The sequence below is a fragment of the Cornus florida genome, unplaced genomic scaffold, assembly GCF_030987335.1.
Source record: "Cornus florida cultivar Cherokee Brave unplaced genomic scaffold, ASM3098733v1 CherokeeBrave_3.0.0_Hap2_Chr05, whole genome shotgun sequence".
In the NCBI taxonomy this organism is placed as follows: Eukaryota; Viridiplantae; Streptophyta; class Magnoliopsida; order Cornales; family Cornaceae; genus Cornus; species Cornus florida.
Window position 1 is genome coordinate 117,116,109 of NW_026775575.1, and position 16,095 is coordinate 117,132,203.

The following is a 16,095-nucleotide window of genomic DNA, read 5'->3' on the forward strand; positions in this document are numbered from 1 at the left end:
AACACAACTTTTTTCATATCCAACTATATCTGTCTATTACAGTGAAGCATCCATCATGTCCATCACTCATTGCATACAAAATCGCCCTCCATCACTCATTGCATACAAAACCATTTGAAAAGGTTCTCAACCCTTTAATCGCCTGAAAGTGAAGAGCAAGGATGCCCCTCTTTTATGTCACAGTCCCCTCTTTTACTTCTCACCAACCTACTGTGTTTGTGGAATGATGTCGTCATTTCTAATTATGATAGGTCTTAAGGAAAGAGAGAAATTACCTTTTTGTTGAAGTTGTATGAAACCTCATCACAAAGTTCTCCCACTTAAGCAGGAGTATAGCCCACAAATCGCATATTCAAGTCAAACATCATCAAAAAATTGCATAGAAGACTCTCAAATGAACAATTTCAAGAGTTCCCAGATGATATTCAGCTCCCCCCATTTAAGGTCTTTCTCAAGCTAATTAAATTCCCTCTTTCCAGAGTCTCAAGAATACAAATAACCCATTTAAAATGTCGGCTACGCAGACTTTTACATAATAATTTCACACATTTAACAATGTGGTAAACAAAACTAAAGTTCAAGCTATGCCCATTTCTTCCCACTCGTGCTCTCCAAGTTCATTTCCTGAAGGTTCAGCAACAAATCATCTGAATTCAAGTAAACCTTGTTGGCTGCATGCGACATTGTCTGTGCAATTTCTCTTGCTGCTTCAATCTTTCTCAGTGTGATAAAAGCTGGATTGTTGGCAATAGCTTGACCTATCAGCTGGGCACTCTTGGCCTCACCCTGAAAACCAGAGAGGAAAAAGGGCAAATGTTAATTAGGGGAAAGAACTACTCAATATTTGAATGCCATTTAGAAAAAAGACAGAATACCAATCCTTATACCCTCCAGAGAGAGAGGGAGTCCTGGTTTAAAATATGAAACCAAGGAAAAAATAAAAAAAGTTTGGCCCTGAACAATTTTTCATGTTCAAGCACACCATTGCGGCAACTTGCATGAAAAGTACAGATCACAATTTTAGTTTGAGAATCAGCATTATTTTTTTTTTTTTTTCACACCTGTGCTCGGATGATAGCACTTCGCTTGTCTTGCTCAGCTTTTTCCACGATAAATTTGGCCCTCTCAGCTTCTTGAGCAGCCACCTGTTTGGCTTCGATTGCAGCCGTAAACTCTCTACCAAATGTTAGGGTTGTGATGGAGACATCATCAAGTGCAATGTTGAAATTGGCTGCCCTCTCTGTCAATATCTTCCGTATTTCCCTACTAACACTCTACAAATAATGATTGGGTTGCTGAAACTCAGTTATACCAGAAATTTTCCAAAAGTTGTACTACAAATAATACACAAAGAAGCCAAAATACAGGTAGAGTAAGGAACCACTTATAATACAAATTTTCCATCTAATTAGAAGTGGAACTCATTATTTCAGTCAATCTGGAAAAGCATAGTAATTTTTGAAGCAAACAGTTCTTAAAATAAATTTGCCCATGAGCTTAACTGTCAAGAGTCAACCAATGAGGATGCATAACAGGAAAATATAAGTTAACACGATAAATTGCGATTTGAACCTTAATCAAAAGAACTCACTCCTGCTTATAACATTCAATTTTGAATATACAATGTGAGCTGCCTTGTAGTAATGGTTTAGCTGCCTACCTCTCTCTGGGTAATGAGTTGACTGGCATTATACTGCGCAACCACAGCCTTCAAAGTTTCATGAATGATTGAAGGCAGAACTCTTTCACTGTAGTTCTCACCAAGTGTCCGATAAATTGTAGGTAATTGTTCTGGCATAGGACGGGTAAGAACTCGAAGACCTATCTTCACCTGTGCAGCAAAACCCAAAGCCAAGTTCAGAAAGTAATCAGACTCAGAATAATAAGGATTATTCATAAAAAACACAGTGCAGTTGGAGAACAATCAATATTTTGCAAGAGACCCATTAATAACATGACATCAGCAGAGATACAGCAATACAAAAGAAGCATCAAAATCCAGATTTCATAAAGAAATCAGGAAATGCAAGAGAGAAATTAATCAATCATGTATAGTTAAACGAACAAACAAAAAAATTGTATACTTTGCCATATCTCTGTGTTCCAGAAAAATTAAAAAATAAATAAAAAGCAATGCAGGAGAAAAACTGAACAATCATAGACATGAAACAGGTATAGTCTCACATATCATAGAAAGCGGGACATCCAATAGGTACAAGAAGAAAATGCATCAGGTTTAGCATCCATTAGCATCTTGGTTCTAAGCACGGTTGTTGCACTATGCATGACGCATGACAGTTCAACTACAGAAAAAATGAAATTAGAAAATATCTAAACAAGTACCTATCTTAGGCGCGGTTGCTTTCAAAACCAAAACTGCACATTCAATAAAGATTTATCTCATTTCATTATATTATTCTTTTTAACCGACCATATACCTTCGTCACCAGCTTTCATCATCCTTTCCAACGACCGGCTTTCATCATACTTCCCCTGAAAAGAAACCCTAGTTTCCTAAATCAAATTCACTTGCTCAGCCATTCTAGAGAGTCGGAGACACCTACGAAGTAAGATTGACCACCAACACACCCTCAGAAGTCAGATCTCAGAAGCTCACCGCTTGATACCTTCGACCAACCACATACCTTTGTCGCTGGATTTCATCATCCTCTCCGACCACCGGCTTTCATAACACTTCCCCTGACACCCTTCTCTACTTCGATCTCCTCTCCGATCTCACATTTCTTCTCTTTCTTTAGATCTTTACTGCCTTTACTCTCTGTCTGTCCTCCATTCTGATCTGTTCCAAATACGCTACATATTTGTTTCATAACTATTAAGTTTCATCATTCTCTTTGAGTAATGTAGTTTTTTCTCTTTCTTTTGATTAAATGTTGATAACAATTAGTTATTGTTCACAATTGTTCAGTTTCATCATTCATAATTAGTTATGTTTTCCCTGGGATCGGCTAATTTGAAGTACTGTAAACTGGGCAGGGCGGGTCCCAAGGGGTGAAAACAATTAAACAGGGCGGGGATGGGGTGGGAGCCGGGAGGGCACCCCTTTTAAGCAGTTTTGGGCAGGGACGGGGAAGGGAAACTTAAACCATTGCGGGGTAGGGGGAGCATTCGCCCGCCCAAAACTGCCCCGTTGCCATCCCTAAACCTAGCAGATAAAATTGTAAAGAGTAAATGCTAATAGATAGCGATACACTATTTTATTATCAATCTTAATAAAAATTAAAAGGAAATTATATTGGAAGGTTCCAGATCCTTAAACTTCAAGTTTTTCCCTAATCTGTTACTTTAATGTAAGAAAATGTCAAAGGAACTTGAGGAGCTTCTAAGAGAGTAGAAAAAGTGGGGGATTCAAGATCCTACATACATAAATGCAGATCCTCAAGCTTCAAATTTTCCCAAATCTCCATAAACTTGATGTTATCAAATCTTGAATGTAAGAAAACGTGAAAGGAACTTGAGGAGCTTCTAAAAGAGTAGTAAAAGTGGGGGATTCAAGATCCTACATACCTTATTATGTGCATGGCATACAACTTTCCTGTTGCAATAAAACAAAACTTAAACTAAGCAATCAGAGCATGATATAATGTAAAAAAATGTATCCCCCATAGCCATAACAGTGAGACAGACAAACAAGTACATAATTCAAGAAACACACTATGTCCGAAAAGAAAACATTTCCTATGATGGAGTGTAGATAACCGCTTCCTGCCTTTCTGGTGGTATTCTTAACTAAGGTTTTCTTCTATACATCAGGAAATAGTTCTCCCCATGGCAGCATCCTTTTTTATTTGAGGTGCTTATAACCTGAAATTTTCTTCACAAAAGGAACCGCACACATTACTGTAGGAGCTTCGACACTTTCTAAGGAAACGTAATAGAAGTAAAATTTAAAAATACCACAAAAAAAGAGGCAAAATTAATGTACAACGTATAGACTGTAGAACCAAGTTACATAAATATTGCCATAACTTACGGAATACCATATCTAAATGCAAGAGCACCAAAGGTGACTCAATTATGAGTATCAATGGACTCAAGCCACTCAATCCAGAATTGTTGTCCTTGGGGCTTGGAGATTCTTCTGTTCCTCTCTTCACAAATCAACCAAAGACAGTCCGAAGAGAATGGATCTCCTTAATACAGTTCATTTCTAACTTGATGCTCTCCAATCCTTCCCCTCCACAAAATCCTAAATTGAAAGATGCATTAGGCAGGCTATGCTGCAACTTTTTAAGAAGCTGAGCCATGATTTGAGAGAAAGGGGGCAGTATACAAAAAGATGGCCGAATCACTCATGGATGCTCCTTACAGAGCAAGTAACAAACGGAAATTGTCCCCCACCCCCAAATAATAATAATAATAATAAATAAATAAATAAATAAATAGGGAGAGGGGGAGGAAAGAAGAATACAAAGAGAGAAGATATCCCACAAAAACTGAAGAAACAGGAGATATATATATATATATATATATAAGAATAATAAGAAGAAGAAGAGTTGGGAAAGGATATTAGAAAGTAGAATCCCAAAGACTATCATATAAATTTTGATGGACTAAGTAGTGACTAACAACAAAAGATAACAGATAATGGAGCAAACAAATACATAAAACGTCTAACCCAATCCAAAACCAATAAGAGGGAGTAAGATAGAGAGAGAGCTTATAAGAATCCTGAACATGTATCCTCCAATTAGGAAGGAGTCTTTTCCAAGTTAGTGGAACTAAAGAACGAAGAAGACTACTATAAGGGTGAGGCAAATGATAAAGTTTACCCTCAGATGCAATGAAAAGGTGCATCTCCAAGGCCCATTAGAAGATGTATTCTAGTGTACATAAAAAACTTATCTGCAAGGGTCAATCATACTCCAATAACAGAACCCATGTAGCTTTCATCATTTCCAAACATTTGCAAGGGAATTAATAGCTAACCTCAAAAAAGAAAAACACAGAAATTATAGAGAGATGGCCATTACAAGTAACAGTGATGCCTTTCAAAAAAGAAACAATTAAACGATAATGATAATTCAGATGAAAGTGAAAATATGCAACAAAATTTAAAGTAGAACCTGAACACAAATGATCAAAATGAGTTCTGGCAGATTACTACAAGAAATAACTATTAAATGTATATACCATCTGGAGATCACGGCTCCCTGAAGTACTCTCTACCAGATGGGGACGCGCACGAACATCATAGATGACCGGCCTCTCGAACCACGGGATCATCAGATGTGTCCCTTCAGGATAGACCTGCACAATCCATGTATAAGCACATTGTAAGCGTAGAAACCAAGAAGAAACATATATTACAATCTACGACTCTACTGATGCACAATTGAAAATTAAAATTTGCAAAGCCAAAGGTCATTCGACAAGCAAATTGCATGGAAACTAAAGAAAACATGTTCATGCATATAGTATAGGATGTTCCCAATTGCACCAAATCTTGACTCCTAAATGATGCAAAAGTGTGTTGATAGTGAAAAAGATGGCATGTTAACATCTGATCTAGTGTCTATTATCTGTTACAACAAACTCTGAAGGATATAACTGTAAATCGTCACCAAGACACTCTACCACTTCCAAAGGAATCCATCATGCCCCACATCCTACCCACCCTGCCACCCACCAATCTATAAGAGATCTCTCAGCACTTTACTAAGATGTAAATAAGATGTCCTGTCATTAAGTGAAGCAGAGATGAAGGATCTAGGTTTCTTTCATGCGGTATCCCCTACGTACTATCCTGTTTCAAACTTCAAACTGTACGCTTTCGTGAACAGACAGTACGTCCAGCAACTTTTATTGTATCAACTCCGCTGGAACTTCTTGACTCTTTAAAACAAACTTATTTCCCTTAAGCTGAATATATGACTGCCTTTTCAGAGGAAGCAGTGTCAAATACTTGCCAGCAAATCTGCCCACATACTGGACACCGGACATGTCAAACATTAAATAAATTAGTAATGTAATGCACATAATAAAGAAGTAGATGACATGGGTGAAAAATAAATGGACACTCCAGTATTCAGTTGTTTGTTTTTAATATCACAATGAAAAGAGCATGATTTTTCAAGAATTCATACAACAACAGAAGCATGAGGATAATATATACAAGGATATACCACATTTGAAGAACTAAATATAAAATGTTGTGTATACCGTATACGTAAGAATCTTAGTGTGTCGATGTTCAACCTTTTAAAAATTTGTCTATGAGCATGCCCATGTCACATCATCAAGATGTCCTGCGTCTACTTCCATGCAACATAACCCAAGCAATGAACATAAGCTACGCACTCCACTATATATTAATGTTAGTACTCAACACATGTGCAGTAATGTTAGACACTACTTTTGACTAAAGCAGATTCATTAACTAGCAACTATTTGAGAAAAAGGATGTGGCTCTAATATTGTCATTCATTCACCTAGACAACACATTCCCAAAATTTGTCCATAGCAATTTGAGAATGACAACAGAAGCAACGGGACATAAATAATAGAATAGAACTAACTTATAGCGCCAAGTAAAGAAATCCCAACGGGATTACACTAAATAGCTCATCATCTTTTATTCGAAGAACAGCAATTGTACAGCAAGCAATAGAAGCAGTGACGTGGTAATGTAAGTAGTTTAAATATTTCATGTCAATGCTTTCAGGAAATATTGGCTTACTTGACTGGGCTAAGGCTGCAAATGAACCGAGCTGAGTAGAGTTTTGGATTATTCGGGTTCGGCCGAAGCTTGCTTGAACTAGGACTAACTGAACACAAGCTTGGCTTGGCTTGAGCTCGGATTACTAGCATATATTTCTTTTCCTGAATTTTGAACTTCAAAATATTTAAATTAACATTAAACTCTTAGAATCCCAGTCCCCCCAAAATGTCAATCCATTCAACAATGCCGATGGGAATAAGTGGGGAAGTCTTATATACGGAAAAGAGAAGGGAGGTTTCCGTACCCAAGGCAATGTGGGACAAACATAACAAAGTGAAGACATTCAATTTTTGTTGTATCGTGTTAAATCTTATCCCAGAAAGTAAGCTTTCTCCTCCCTTTCTTCTAAAGAATCATGCTTCACCATGCTCAAATGTCATATATCACTTGTCTCACATTGGTTGCAAAAGTAAGCTATCCCGTCCCTTTCCTCTATATGAGAAACACCTTAACATTATCTCCAAAATGTTTAATATCATGGGCATTCTCCAACAGCCCTCATTGAATTGTCAATACCATTTTGAGTACTGGGATTTTTAATCTAAAAAAAATTTAATGGGCTTAATGGATATGTGGGTTCTTAATCACAAGTCTAACAAACTGAGTTAGACAAATCTCAGGGCCGGCTCGTATGAAATGATCCTATGAAATGAGTTTGAGCTTGTCTTTTTTGTTTATCAAGCTATTACTGAGCTAACCCAAGCTGTTCATGGATATTTCGGTTCATTTGGAGCCCTTATCTAGGCATGTTTGGAAATGCAGCTTCTATAAATTCATAATAAGGTTGATGTCAAAAAAAGTTCAACATCTTGCATAAAATGAAAATGAGAAGCTGCTACGATATGCAGACTACATAAAACATACCTCTAAAAGGGCTTCTATTACAGTTACACAGCTGAAAAAATACTTAATCAACTAAAATACTAAAATCCTATCAGCCATCAACACCAAATAGATGTGTGGTGAATGATGGAAGTATCGAGAGTACAACATTATAATAGTTTAATAATGAAATGCCAACCAGGCGTTTGGATACACCGTGAATGTGTTAATCAAACCAAACTATTTCATCGAATTACTCCCACATCTGTTAAATAATCAGCAACTAAAGATACTACTGTTGAGAAGGGAATAAATAAACTAGATGATATATTTTAACAAAATAGAGGCAATTGCTTGGTACATTGTCAAAAGCTCAGGTTGTGAAGCAAATGCTGGTCGGATCCTGAGATCAACCACTTTGTGCAATAACTGACGGAGGTTAGGTCTATATCCATTTGACCACTCCCAGAACCATACCACATTGGTAATGACAATGACATATGATAACAGAGTGCAAGTTGTCAAAGTGTTCAAAACAGAATTGAAAATAATACCTCTAAGAAAGCTAACAAGTTACTGGAATGCACATCATTATAATTGTTGGAAAAATGAGAAGCAACTTGAATGGTTAAAAAAGAAGAAGGAGAAGAAGAAAAATAAGAAGAAGATGATAATGATGAAGAAACTGAATGTTGAAAACATGAAAAAGAAACAATTCGAATTTAAAAAAATAAAAATAAACAAATAAAAGACAAACAACCAAAAAAAAAACATACAAAGAAGAATAAGTTGAATGTTGAAAACATGGAAAGAAACAATTCGAATCTAATTAAAATTTTCTGAAATGGCACAAGTGCTAATTTCATTTACAAACACAAGACATGAAGGCGAAACAAAGACCTTCTCTTTGACACCAAGAATACGGTTGAACACAATGGCCCGATGTCCTCCTTCAACATTGTACAGACTGTTAGTAGCTCCATATGTACCAAGTGCAAGAAGTAAAGCAGAAACTGCACCAGCACCTGGAGCTTTGGGAACTTTAACGTTCTTGAAATTCATATTCATAATGGCTGAAAATAGGTAAAATTAACTTCAGATAATAAACTAAAGGGGGGAAAAAAAAAAAACACTATCATGCACTAAATAAAGGGCATTGAAAAAATGTATATACTATTGAACAAATTGGGGATGGGAAAAAAAGAAGCTACAAGGATAGAGAGAGAAAGAGAGAAACATAATAGATGACAAATTAAAAATTACCAAGGAAACAATTAACATAAAAAAATAAATAAATAAATAAATAAAAGCTAATTATTTCTCAATTATTGTCTCCAGAATGGTAAATAATTTATCCTAGTTAAACAGTTAAGGTCTATTTGGTTCAATTCTTTAAAAACAATTTTTGAAATTTTAAAAATGAAGAAAACAAAACAATTATTAAATAATGCAAAAAAAAAAAATGTTATGCTCTAAAACTGAGCTTTTTAACTAATTCACAAAACCGGCAACCAAGTTATCTAATTGTTGTATGTTCTTCAATTCTCCATGAACAGAAAATCATTCTGAAGAAAACTTCAAACAGACCTTAGTCAATGGGATGTCACTTAATGACCAAAAAACAGATACATTTTGTACTAAGCATCCAATAAAGCTTTATATATCATATACATGGTTAGAAAAGAGAATAACAAAGGGATTAGGATCTATTGAGAAATAATGCCAATGGGGACACACATAGTGGAGGGTGGGGAGAGAGACAGAGAGAGAGTGCATGAAATATCTTATCTCTTCACCTGTCCTTGTCCTCACTAAACAAAAACCAAGAAATTTCTTGACATGCAATACACAAATCCTATCAAAAATCAAATGTTTCTGTTGCAACTTGCAGAATCCTATTTAGAATCTGGCTTTTTTTCCTTACCAAGTGTGATATGTATAATAACAGTTTTTGAATCCTTGCTTATGCATTAAACAAAATGGATTGAGACAATTTGTAAAATGAAAATGTGCAAGTGGGTCCACTTCCAATAAACCAAATAGTTCGACCAATATTTTCACACAATTATTTTTTTGGGGGGGAGGTTTGCATTTCTTGATACCCATCATTAGAAGCTTACTTCTTTTTTTCTTTTTCTTTTTCTTTTTTAGCATTTCATGAACAAGCCCATCATCAGAAGCATGTGCTTTAAGAAATGTGAAATTTACAAACTCAACAAAAAAGAACAGGACGATTATCACGATAATGGACCTTGAACACAAAACATGATATCTCTAGATATCACCCTCATGAACACGTCAAACGGATAAAAATATACAAACAAGTCCTAGTTTTCGTATATTGAGTACCGGGATCGAATCGATTTGTGTAAATCAGACTCGATTCTAAATACATAAATAACAAATTCAAAAAAAAAAAAAAAACTAGAAATGTTTGGGAAAAAAAAAACTAGAGGAAATCTAGCTGTGCTCTGCTCTGGAGGTCGCATACGAATGTTATGAGAACTGAAAATCTGAAAGAGCTTATTGAGTGAGACGTATTTACCTAATGGAAGCCGAGGAAGAGACGATGATGATCTTGACAGCGGGCGCTCAATTTGTTAAGAGAGTGTGATGGAAGGGTTTAATGTTGTGGGCTTAAGGTTTTATTTTATTTTAATACTATTTATTTATTTATCTATTTATTTTAACTATATATATATCATTCTTTTAAAGTTAAATGACATTTTGGTCATATTCGTATGGTATCCACCTAATAAAAATTGATAGTAATAATAGTTGGGATTTGGGACCCTTTAGTTTGTCTAAATTAAATTAGTCATATAAACTGATTATTAATTAAGTTACAAAATACAAATCCAAAATGATATAATGAAAAACTAAATTTATGAAAAGGATGATTTGGATCATACAATTACACAATAATAATAATAATATATCCATATTGAGTTTACATTAAAATAATAATAAAATGTGTTTAATCAGATTAAATTTCAAAATAAGGAAACATGAGTTCACGTGATCACAATTATGATTAATCCAAATATATTAACTTCAGATTTGTGTCACAACTATATTATTACTAAGAATCTTATAGTGTAGTGGAATTTTATCGCATTCAAAATAATAGTAGAAAATTCAAGTCATCCTGAAAAGAAAATGTGAGTGTACACACATTTCTTGCCAATAATAATAAAAAAAATTGTGTTATTATTTAGTTTAGAATCATCAAAATTAAAAGTTACCTAATAAATTATCACAAGTTAAAATGAATTTTTAAAATTTTTGTTTTCGTGGAAGCAACAACCAAAATTCCACATTATAAGGTTGTAAGGGTCCGTCCATCTTTTTTTTTTTTGGAATTTAAAGCAACTAATATTAATAAAAATAAGAATTACGAGCGGGCCAATGGCCAAAACAGCCCAAGGAAAGGGAGACAAGCCCAAACAGCCCAAACAAAGAATGGCCCAAACAACGGTTCAATCTAATAACTGCAATTAACGGCTAATTAGCCGTTAATGGCAATTGTTAGCGCTCGGTCCGGTGAAACCCTAACAGAGGATGATGATTGATCACCATCAACTGCAATCAAATTAATCCGGCGGCCTTGGAGGAGGAGGACAGTGAGTTGGCGACATGTTCCAATCCACGAGAATCCGTCTTGAAGAAGGACTTTCTCGCAGGAAACCTAGCTTCAGGAGGGCAGTGACTGTAGAGGTGATCCTTGCAAGCACTGCTCTCTGTGTTGATTTTTTTGCTTTGAAGATTCTCTTGTTGCTTTCCTCCCAAGTATGGTAAACAATAGAAGAGAAGCATACTTTGCGCAGCAAGTTCATGGGAGAGTTATTCCTCCATTGAGAGCTTATAAAGTGGATTAGGTCTTCCCAATTCGAGATTGCAGTACTAAAATTACATTTGAGTTTGATGAATCGCCAAATTGGGGAGGTGAAGCTGCAATTAAAGAAGAGATGCTGATGGGACTCTTGATTGTTGTTGCAGAGAACACAAACATTTTCATGGCGAGACATTACTTTGCTGTCAAGAGTAGGAAGTCTGAATTGGCCTGTTAGCCAGAGGTTAAATTTCATTCTAAGAATGATGGGGGATTTCCAAACTAAGTTGTGCCATTGAACTGTAGGGAAATGGTCAGCCAGATGCCATTTTGTGGATTTGAGATTGTATAAACCATTTGGGGATGCCAACCAAACTTTTTTGTCACATCTAGAAGGACCCGCGGGGGGGGGGGGGGGGGGGGGGGGGGAACGTGAGAGTAGCTCAGGGATGGCATTTGTGAGACTAATGGGGAAAGACCAAGCTGAATTCGTGATAAAGGTGCCAACTATAACAGTGTCATTGAATCCAGCATTTGTGAGAATACTAAGAGGATACCTTGTGCTGAGGGGGCCACCAGTGATCCAATTATCCCACCAAAAAACTGCGTCTGAGCCATTTCCGATTTTGTGGTGAATGAGAAGCATTGCAGGATGCCTGAGCTGCAAGATCTTTCTCCAACTCTAAGAACAAGGCTGAGGGATCTTGAGAGACCAGAAATTTCTTGATTTAATGAGGTATGTGTTACACCAAGTGATCCATAGTCTGTCATCTACATTAGTTTGCAAATCCCAAATGTACTTTAAGATACTTGCTTTGTTTGAGAGCTCCAAATTTGGAATGCCAAGGCCACCTTCCTCTTTAGGCATGCAAACCTTCACCCAAGCAACTTTTGCACTGCTGGACTTCATTTCTGGCCCTGACCAAAGGAAGGATCTAAAGATTTTGTTGAGCTCAGTGATAACTGCCTTTGGGAGAATGAAAAGGCTTGACCTAATTTGTGTTGAGACCAAGACTTATTTGATGAGCTGCAGCCTACCTGCATAAGATAGAGATCTTGAAGGCCAATGAGATATTCTGTTAGTGATCCTTTCAATAAGAATGCTGCAGTGCTGAGCTTTCAGGTTAGAGGATATGAGAGGGACACCAAGGTACTTGACAGGGAGTGTACCAATACCAATCCCAAGTAAAGAAGTGATATAAGACTGTGTGAGTGGGTTGGTTCCTGAGAACTCTATTATGGTAGTTGTTGTGATGACTATATATAATAATATAACTACTCTAATTGTAGTTTAATTTAAGAAAAATAATAAAAGGCGCTATGGATAAAAGACTGCAATTCTCTAATTTATTTAATTTGAAAAGAGAGATTCTATTATTATTATTATTATTTTTTAACGTAAAATTTGTGAAAAATGTTAACTAATCTGTAGGCATACGAGGATTCTGTTCCTGAACCGATCTTATTTTTAAAGATTAAACAAAAAAATAATTCGGGGGCGGAGGCAGGGATAGTATAAATAAATGCATACTTTGCCCCTCATAATATTTTCTAATTATAAATAGTATCTAACTTTCTATTAAAAACACATTACTTTTTTTTTTTTTTTTTTTAAACCTGTTATATTAAACTAAGCCCAATTCCAATAATAGATAATATATTTACTTTTCTTTACGGTTGAAAGTTTTCTAAATTTTGGCTTAATTCTCTTACGGTTTGTTTTTTTGTGTTTGTTATGAAAGTTTGATAAGATAAAAAAAGCTTCTTTACTACCAATCGATAATATATGAATTTCATTGTCTCAAAGATAATTATTTGATCTTTTGTGGTAGTTATTTGATCTTTTTTGTTAAGTTTTGTACATATTTATGTCATTTTTTTTTAACTTAATATAGGCAAATTTATTTATTTATTTTTATTTATTTATTTATTTTTTTGACACAAATAGGCTTATAGTTGGTCTGATAAATTTTTGTATTACTATAATCGATAATATGGGCTTTGGTGGGCTTGAATCCACCAAAATGTATATATTTTTCCCTAGAGGTAATTTTAGCCCAATTAAAAAAAATAATAATTTTAGTAGTACTAGCTTACTCGTAATAGATTAGCCCACCTCATTATACAATTTTTGATCCACCCTTATATATATATATATATTTGGCTTAAAATAGTATTATATTAATTGTAAGTTCGCCTCCCAACACCATAAAATCTTGGCTCCGCCCCTGGTTTTAGCACATTGTTTATTAGGTCAAGTGCAAAAAATATCCTTATAATATGCTTACAATGCATATTGCATCTCTCCCAGGCAAAAAATACTCCTAAAATATGACATTTGTGCAAATAGGTCCTATTTATAAAAATTGAACTAAAATGTCCTTAGCAACACATTTTATAATATATATATATATATATATATATATATATATTGTGAAAAAAAGCCCTTCTTCTTCTTCTTCTTCTTCTTCATCAACATAGGCGCCGCCACCGTTCGCTTACCTCACCATCACCAAAACCTAAACAACCCCACCTGATCTGAACCCCAATGAATAATATTGCAGATCCCATAACTGTGTTGATCTAGTGGCGCCGCTAATGTGCGCCGACCTCCCGCTTCTCATCAGCCTCAACTCCCGCGGCCGCCTCGATTGCGTGCCTGTTCAGATCAACGCCAACGCCTCTGTCTTGGTGGCGTACGAATCAGCGGAGTGAGGAATTGCGTCGCCGTACGAGGCTCTTTGGTGAACTCCTCCTTCGCCGTCCCTCCCTCATCCCTCACCTTCCAGAGACGATCGCCTAGTCGCCGAAGATAGCTCTGCAAAGAAATAAAAATAAAAAACCCATTTTTGTGAACTGCTCGATGAATAGCAAATCTGATCATGCCTGTAATTGTTTGAGATTGAGAGCATGCCTGTAATTTTTATAATTAAATTCATTTGATTCATTTTGTCAAAGAATGAAAAAATGGTGATGTATATATATATATCATTAACCAGTCTAAATTGGCTTCTGTAAAGAATTCGTGCACATGATTACTGATGCTGACATTTTACATAGCTGAATTTTGAAATAGTGGAAACCATTTAGATGCTTCAATATTCATCATCCTCAATAAATTTTCATCAACTGGTATATTAGGTTCAGAATTTCAGGTACAAGTACAACTGGGAGGAAAGAAGTGGTCTCTTTGATACTCATCTTCTTCAGGGGATTTAATAACAGACCTCAATCTCTGCCATTCTAGAAACTATTCCTAATTTTAGTGTCGACATTTTCATCTTTGCTCACTATAGTGCTTGCCGATTCATCAGAGTCTATCACAGTTCATCTCCTTGCAAGGTTTTTGGGCCTGTCTTTGTTTACAAAGCTATCTTTGGCGACGAGGCGGTGTGATGTATATGTGTGTACCGTACATGTGATGGAAGAGGAAGTATAATGTATATGTGATGGAAGAGGAAAGCAGCAGCGGTGGCGGCGGAGGGTAATAAGAAGTAAGGTTTGGTAGGGGTATTTTTGAAAGAGTAAAAGGGTAAAATGAGTATTATATTAATTGATGGATATTTTTACACAAATTAAAAACAATCGGGTATTTTTTGCACATATTTTTAAATAAGAGATAAAAATACTATTATAAAAAATATACTTCATGGTTGTTTTTACACTTACCCCTTGTTTATTATATTGATTACTCCTATTTGCAAATGTTGGGTCATATGAATGTTGTTATTTGAGTTTTTCAAACTCACTTTATATATATATATATATGCGTAGTTACCTGACTAATGAATGATCTTCGTTTCCCTGAAATACCTAATACTTTCCCTTATTATAGAATTTCTCGACATGGAAGAAAAAAAGGTTTGTGTTGCTGGTTATATTACAGCCATTTTGACAATGGCATTTTAAAGGGCGTTTGCCACCTATTGCATTCCCTTTATCCTTAATTTCTTTGTGGTAAACAAGGAGGTCTTATTGTAGGGTTAAAAAGTTTACGGCAATAACAACATATGGGCTTGGAACCAAAACAATTATTTATGCTAATATGGACAAACAAAGATGAATTGAAGAAGAAATTATATGATTTTCTTTAATTATGCGTTCTTTTTTTTTTTTTTTTTATATTTCTTTTCACTTTCTTATATTTAGAGACGAACCATAAATTGAATTCAGAGAACATAATGAGCATGTGTTTATTATTTTTTTGTTTTTGTTTTTTTAATTTTGTAATTTAAACAAAAAAAATTGTTAAAAGGTCTCTTAACAAGCTAATTCACAAAAATAAATAAATAAAATCATCGTAAGTCATTTAAAACTCGACTGTTATATATTCATAAAATTATTTTATGAATATCTTATGTTTAACCACTCAATATTATATCTATCAACTGTTATATAAATTTTCTATTGAATTTCTAGCCTATCTTATTCAATTTTATGATTATATATATATATATATATATATAAGGAATAATTACACTGACCTTCCTTGAAGTTTTATCATTATACATTCACATCCACTCTTGTTTATCAAATAACACTAACCTCCCCTTTCAGAACTTTTGGACAGATGGCGTTAACTGTTATATTAAAATTACTTTTCTGCCCTTATTTTATGTATACGGTATTTTGTTACAAACTCAATAGAGTTTGAAAAGACAAAAAGGCCCAAAACCTATCCTTCAACCTAGGTACACAA

General features: G+C 35.1%; 1 protein-coding gene across 2 annotated transcripts; it reads right to left on the minus strand.

Annotated features, from left to right (window-relative positions):
• Positions 1-351: 351 nt before the first annotated feature.
• Positions 352-10,222, minus strand: LOC132308926 (prohibitin-1, mitochondrial-like). 2 transcript variants are annotated; one of them, XM_059807227.1, is made up of 6 exons: positions 10,110-10,222; positions 8,465-8,637; positions 5,155-5,271; positions 1,661-1,831; positions 1,062-1,274; positions 352-786 (listed from the first exon to the last, which is right to left on the minus strand). In XM_059807227.1, the coding sequence occupies exons 2-6, from the start codon at positions 8,630-8,632 to the stop codon at positions 583-585; spliced, it is 873 nt and encodes a 290-aa protein (XP_059663210.1). In that variant the 5' UTR covers positions 8,633-8,637; positions 10,110-10,222; the 3' UTR covers positions 352-582. The 2 variants fall into 2 exon arrangements, with proteins under 2 accessions (XP_059663210.1, XP_059663211.1); XM_059807228.1 differs by lacking the exon at positions 8,465-8,637 and having other exon boundaries at positions 10,110-10,194.
• Positions 10,223-16,095: the final 5,873 nt, after the last annotated feature.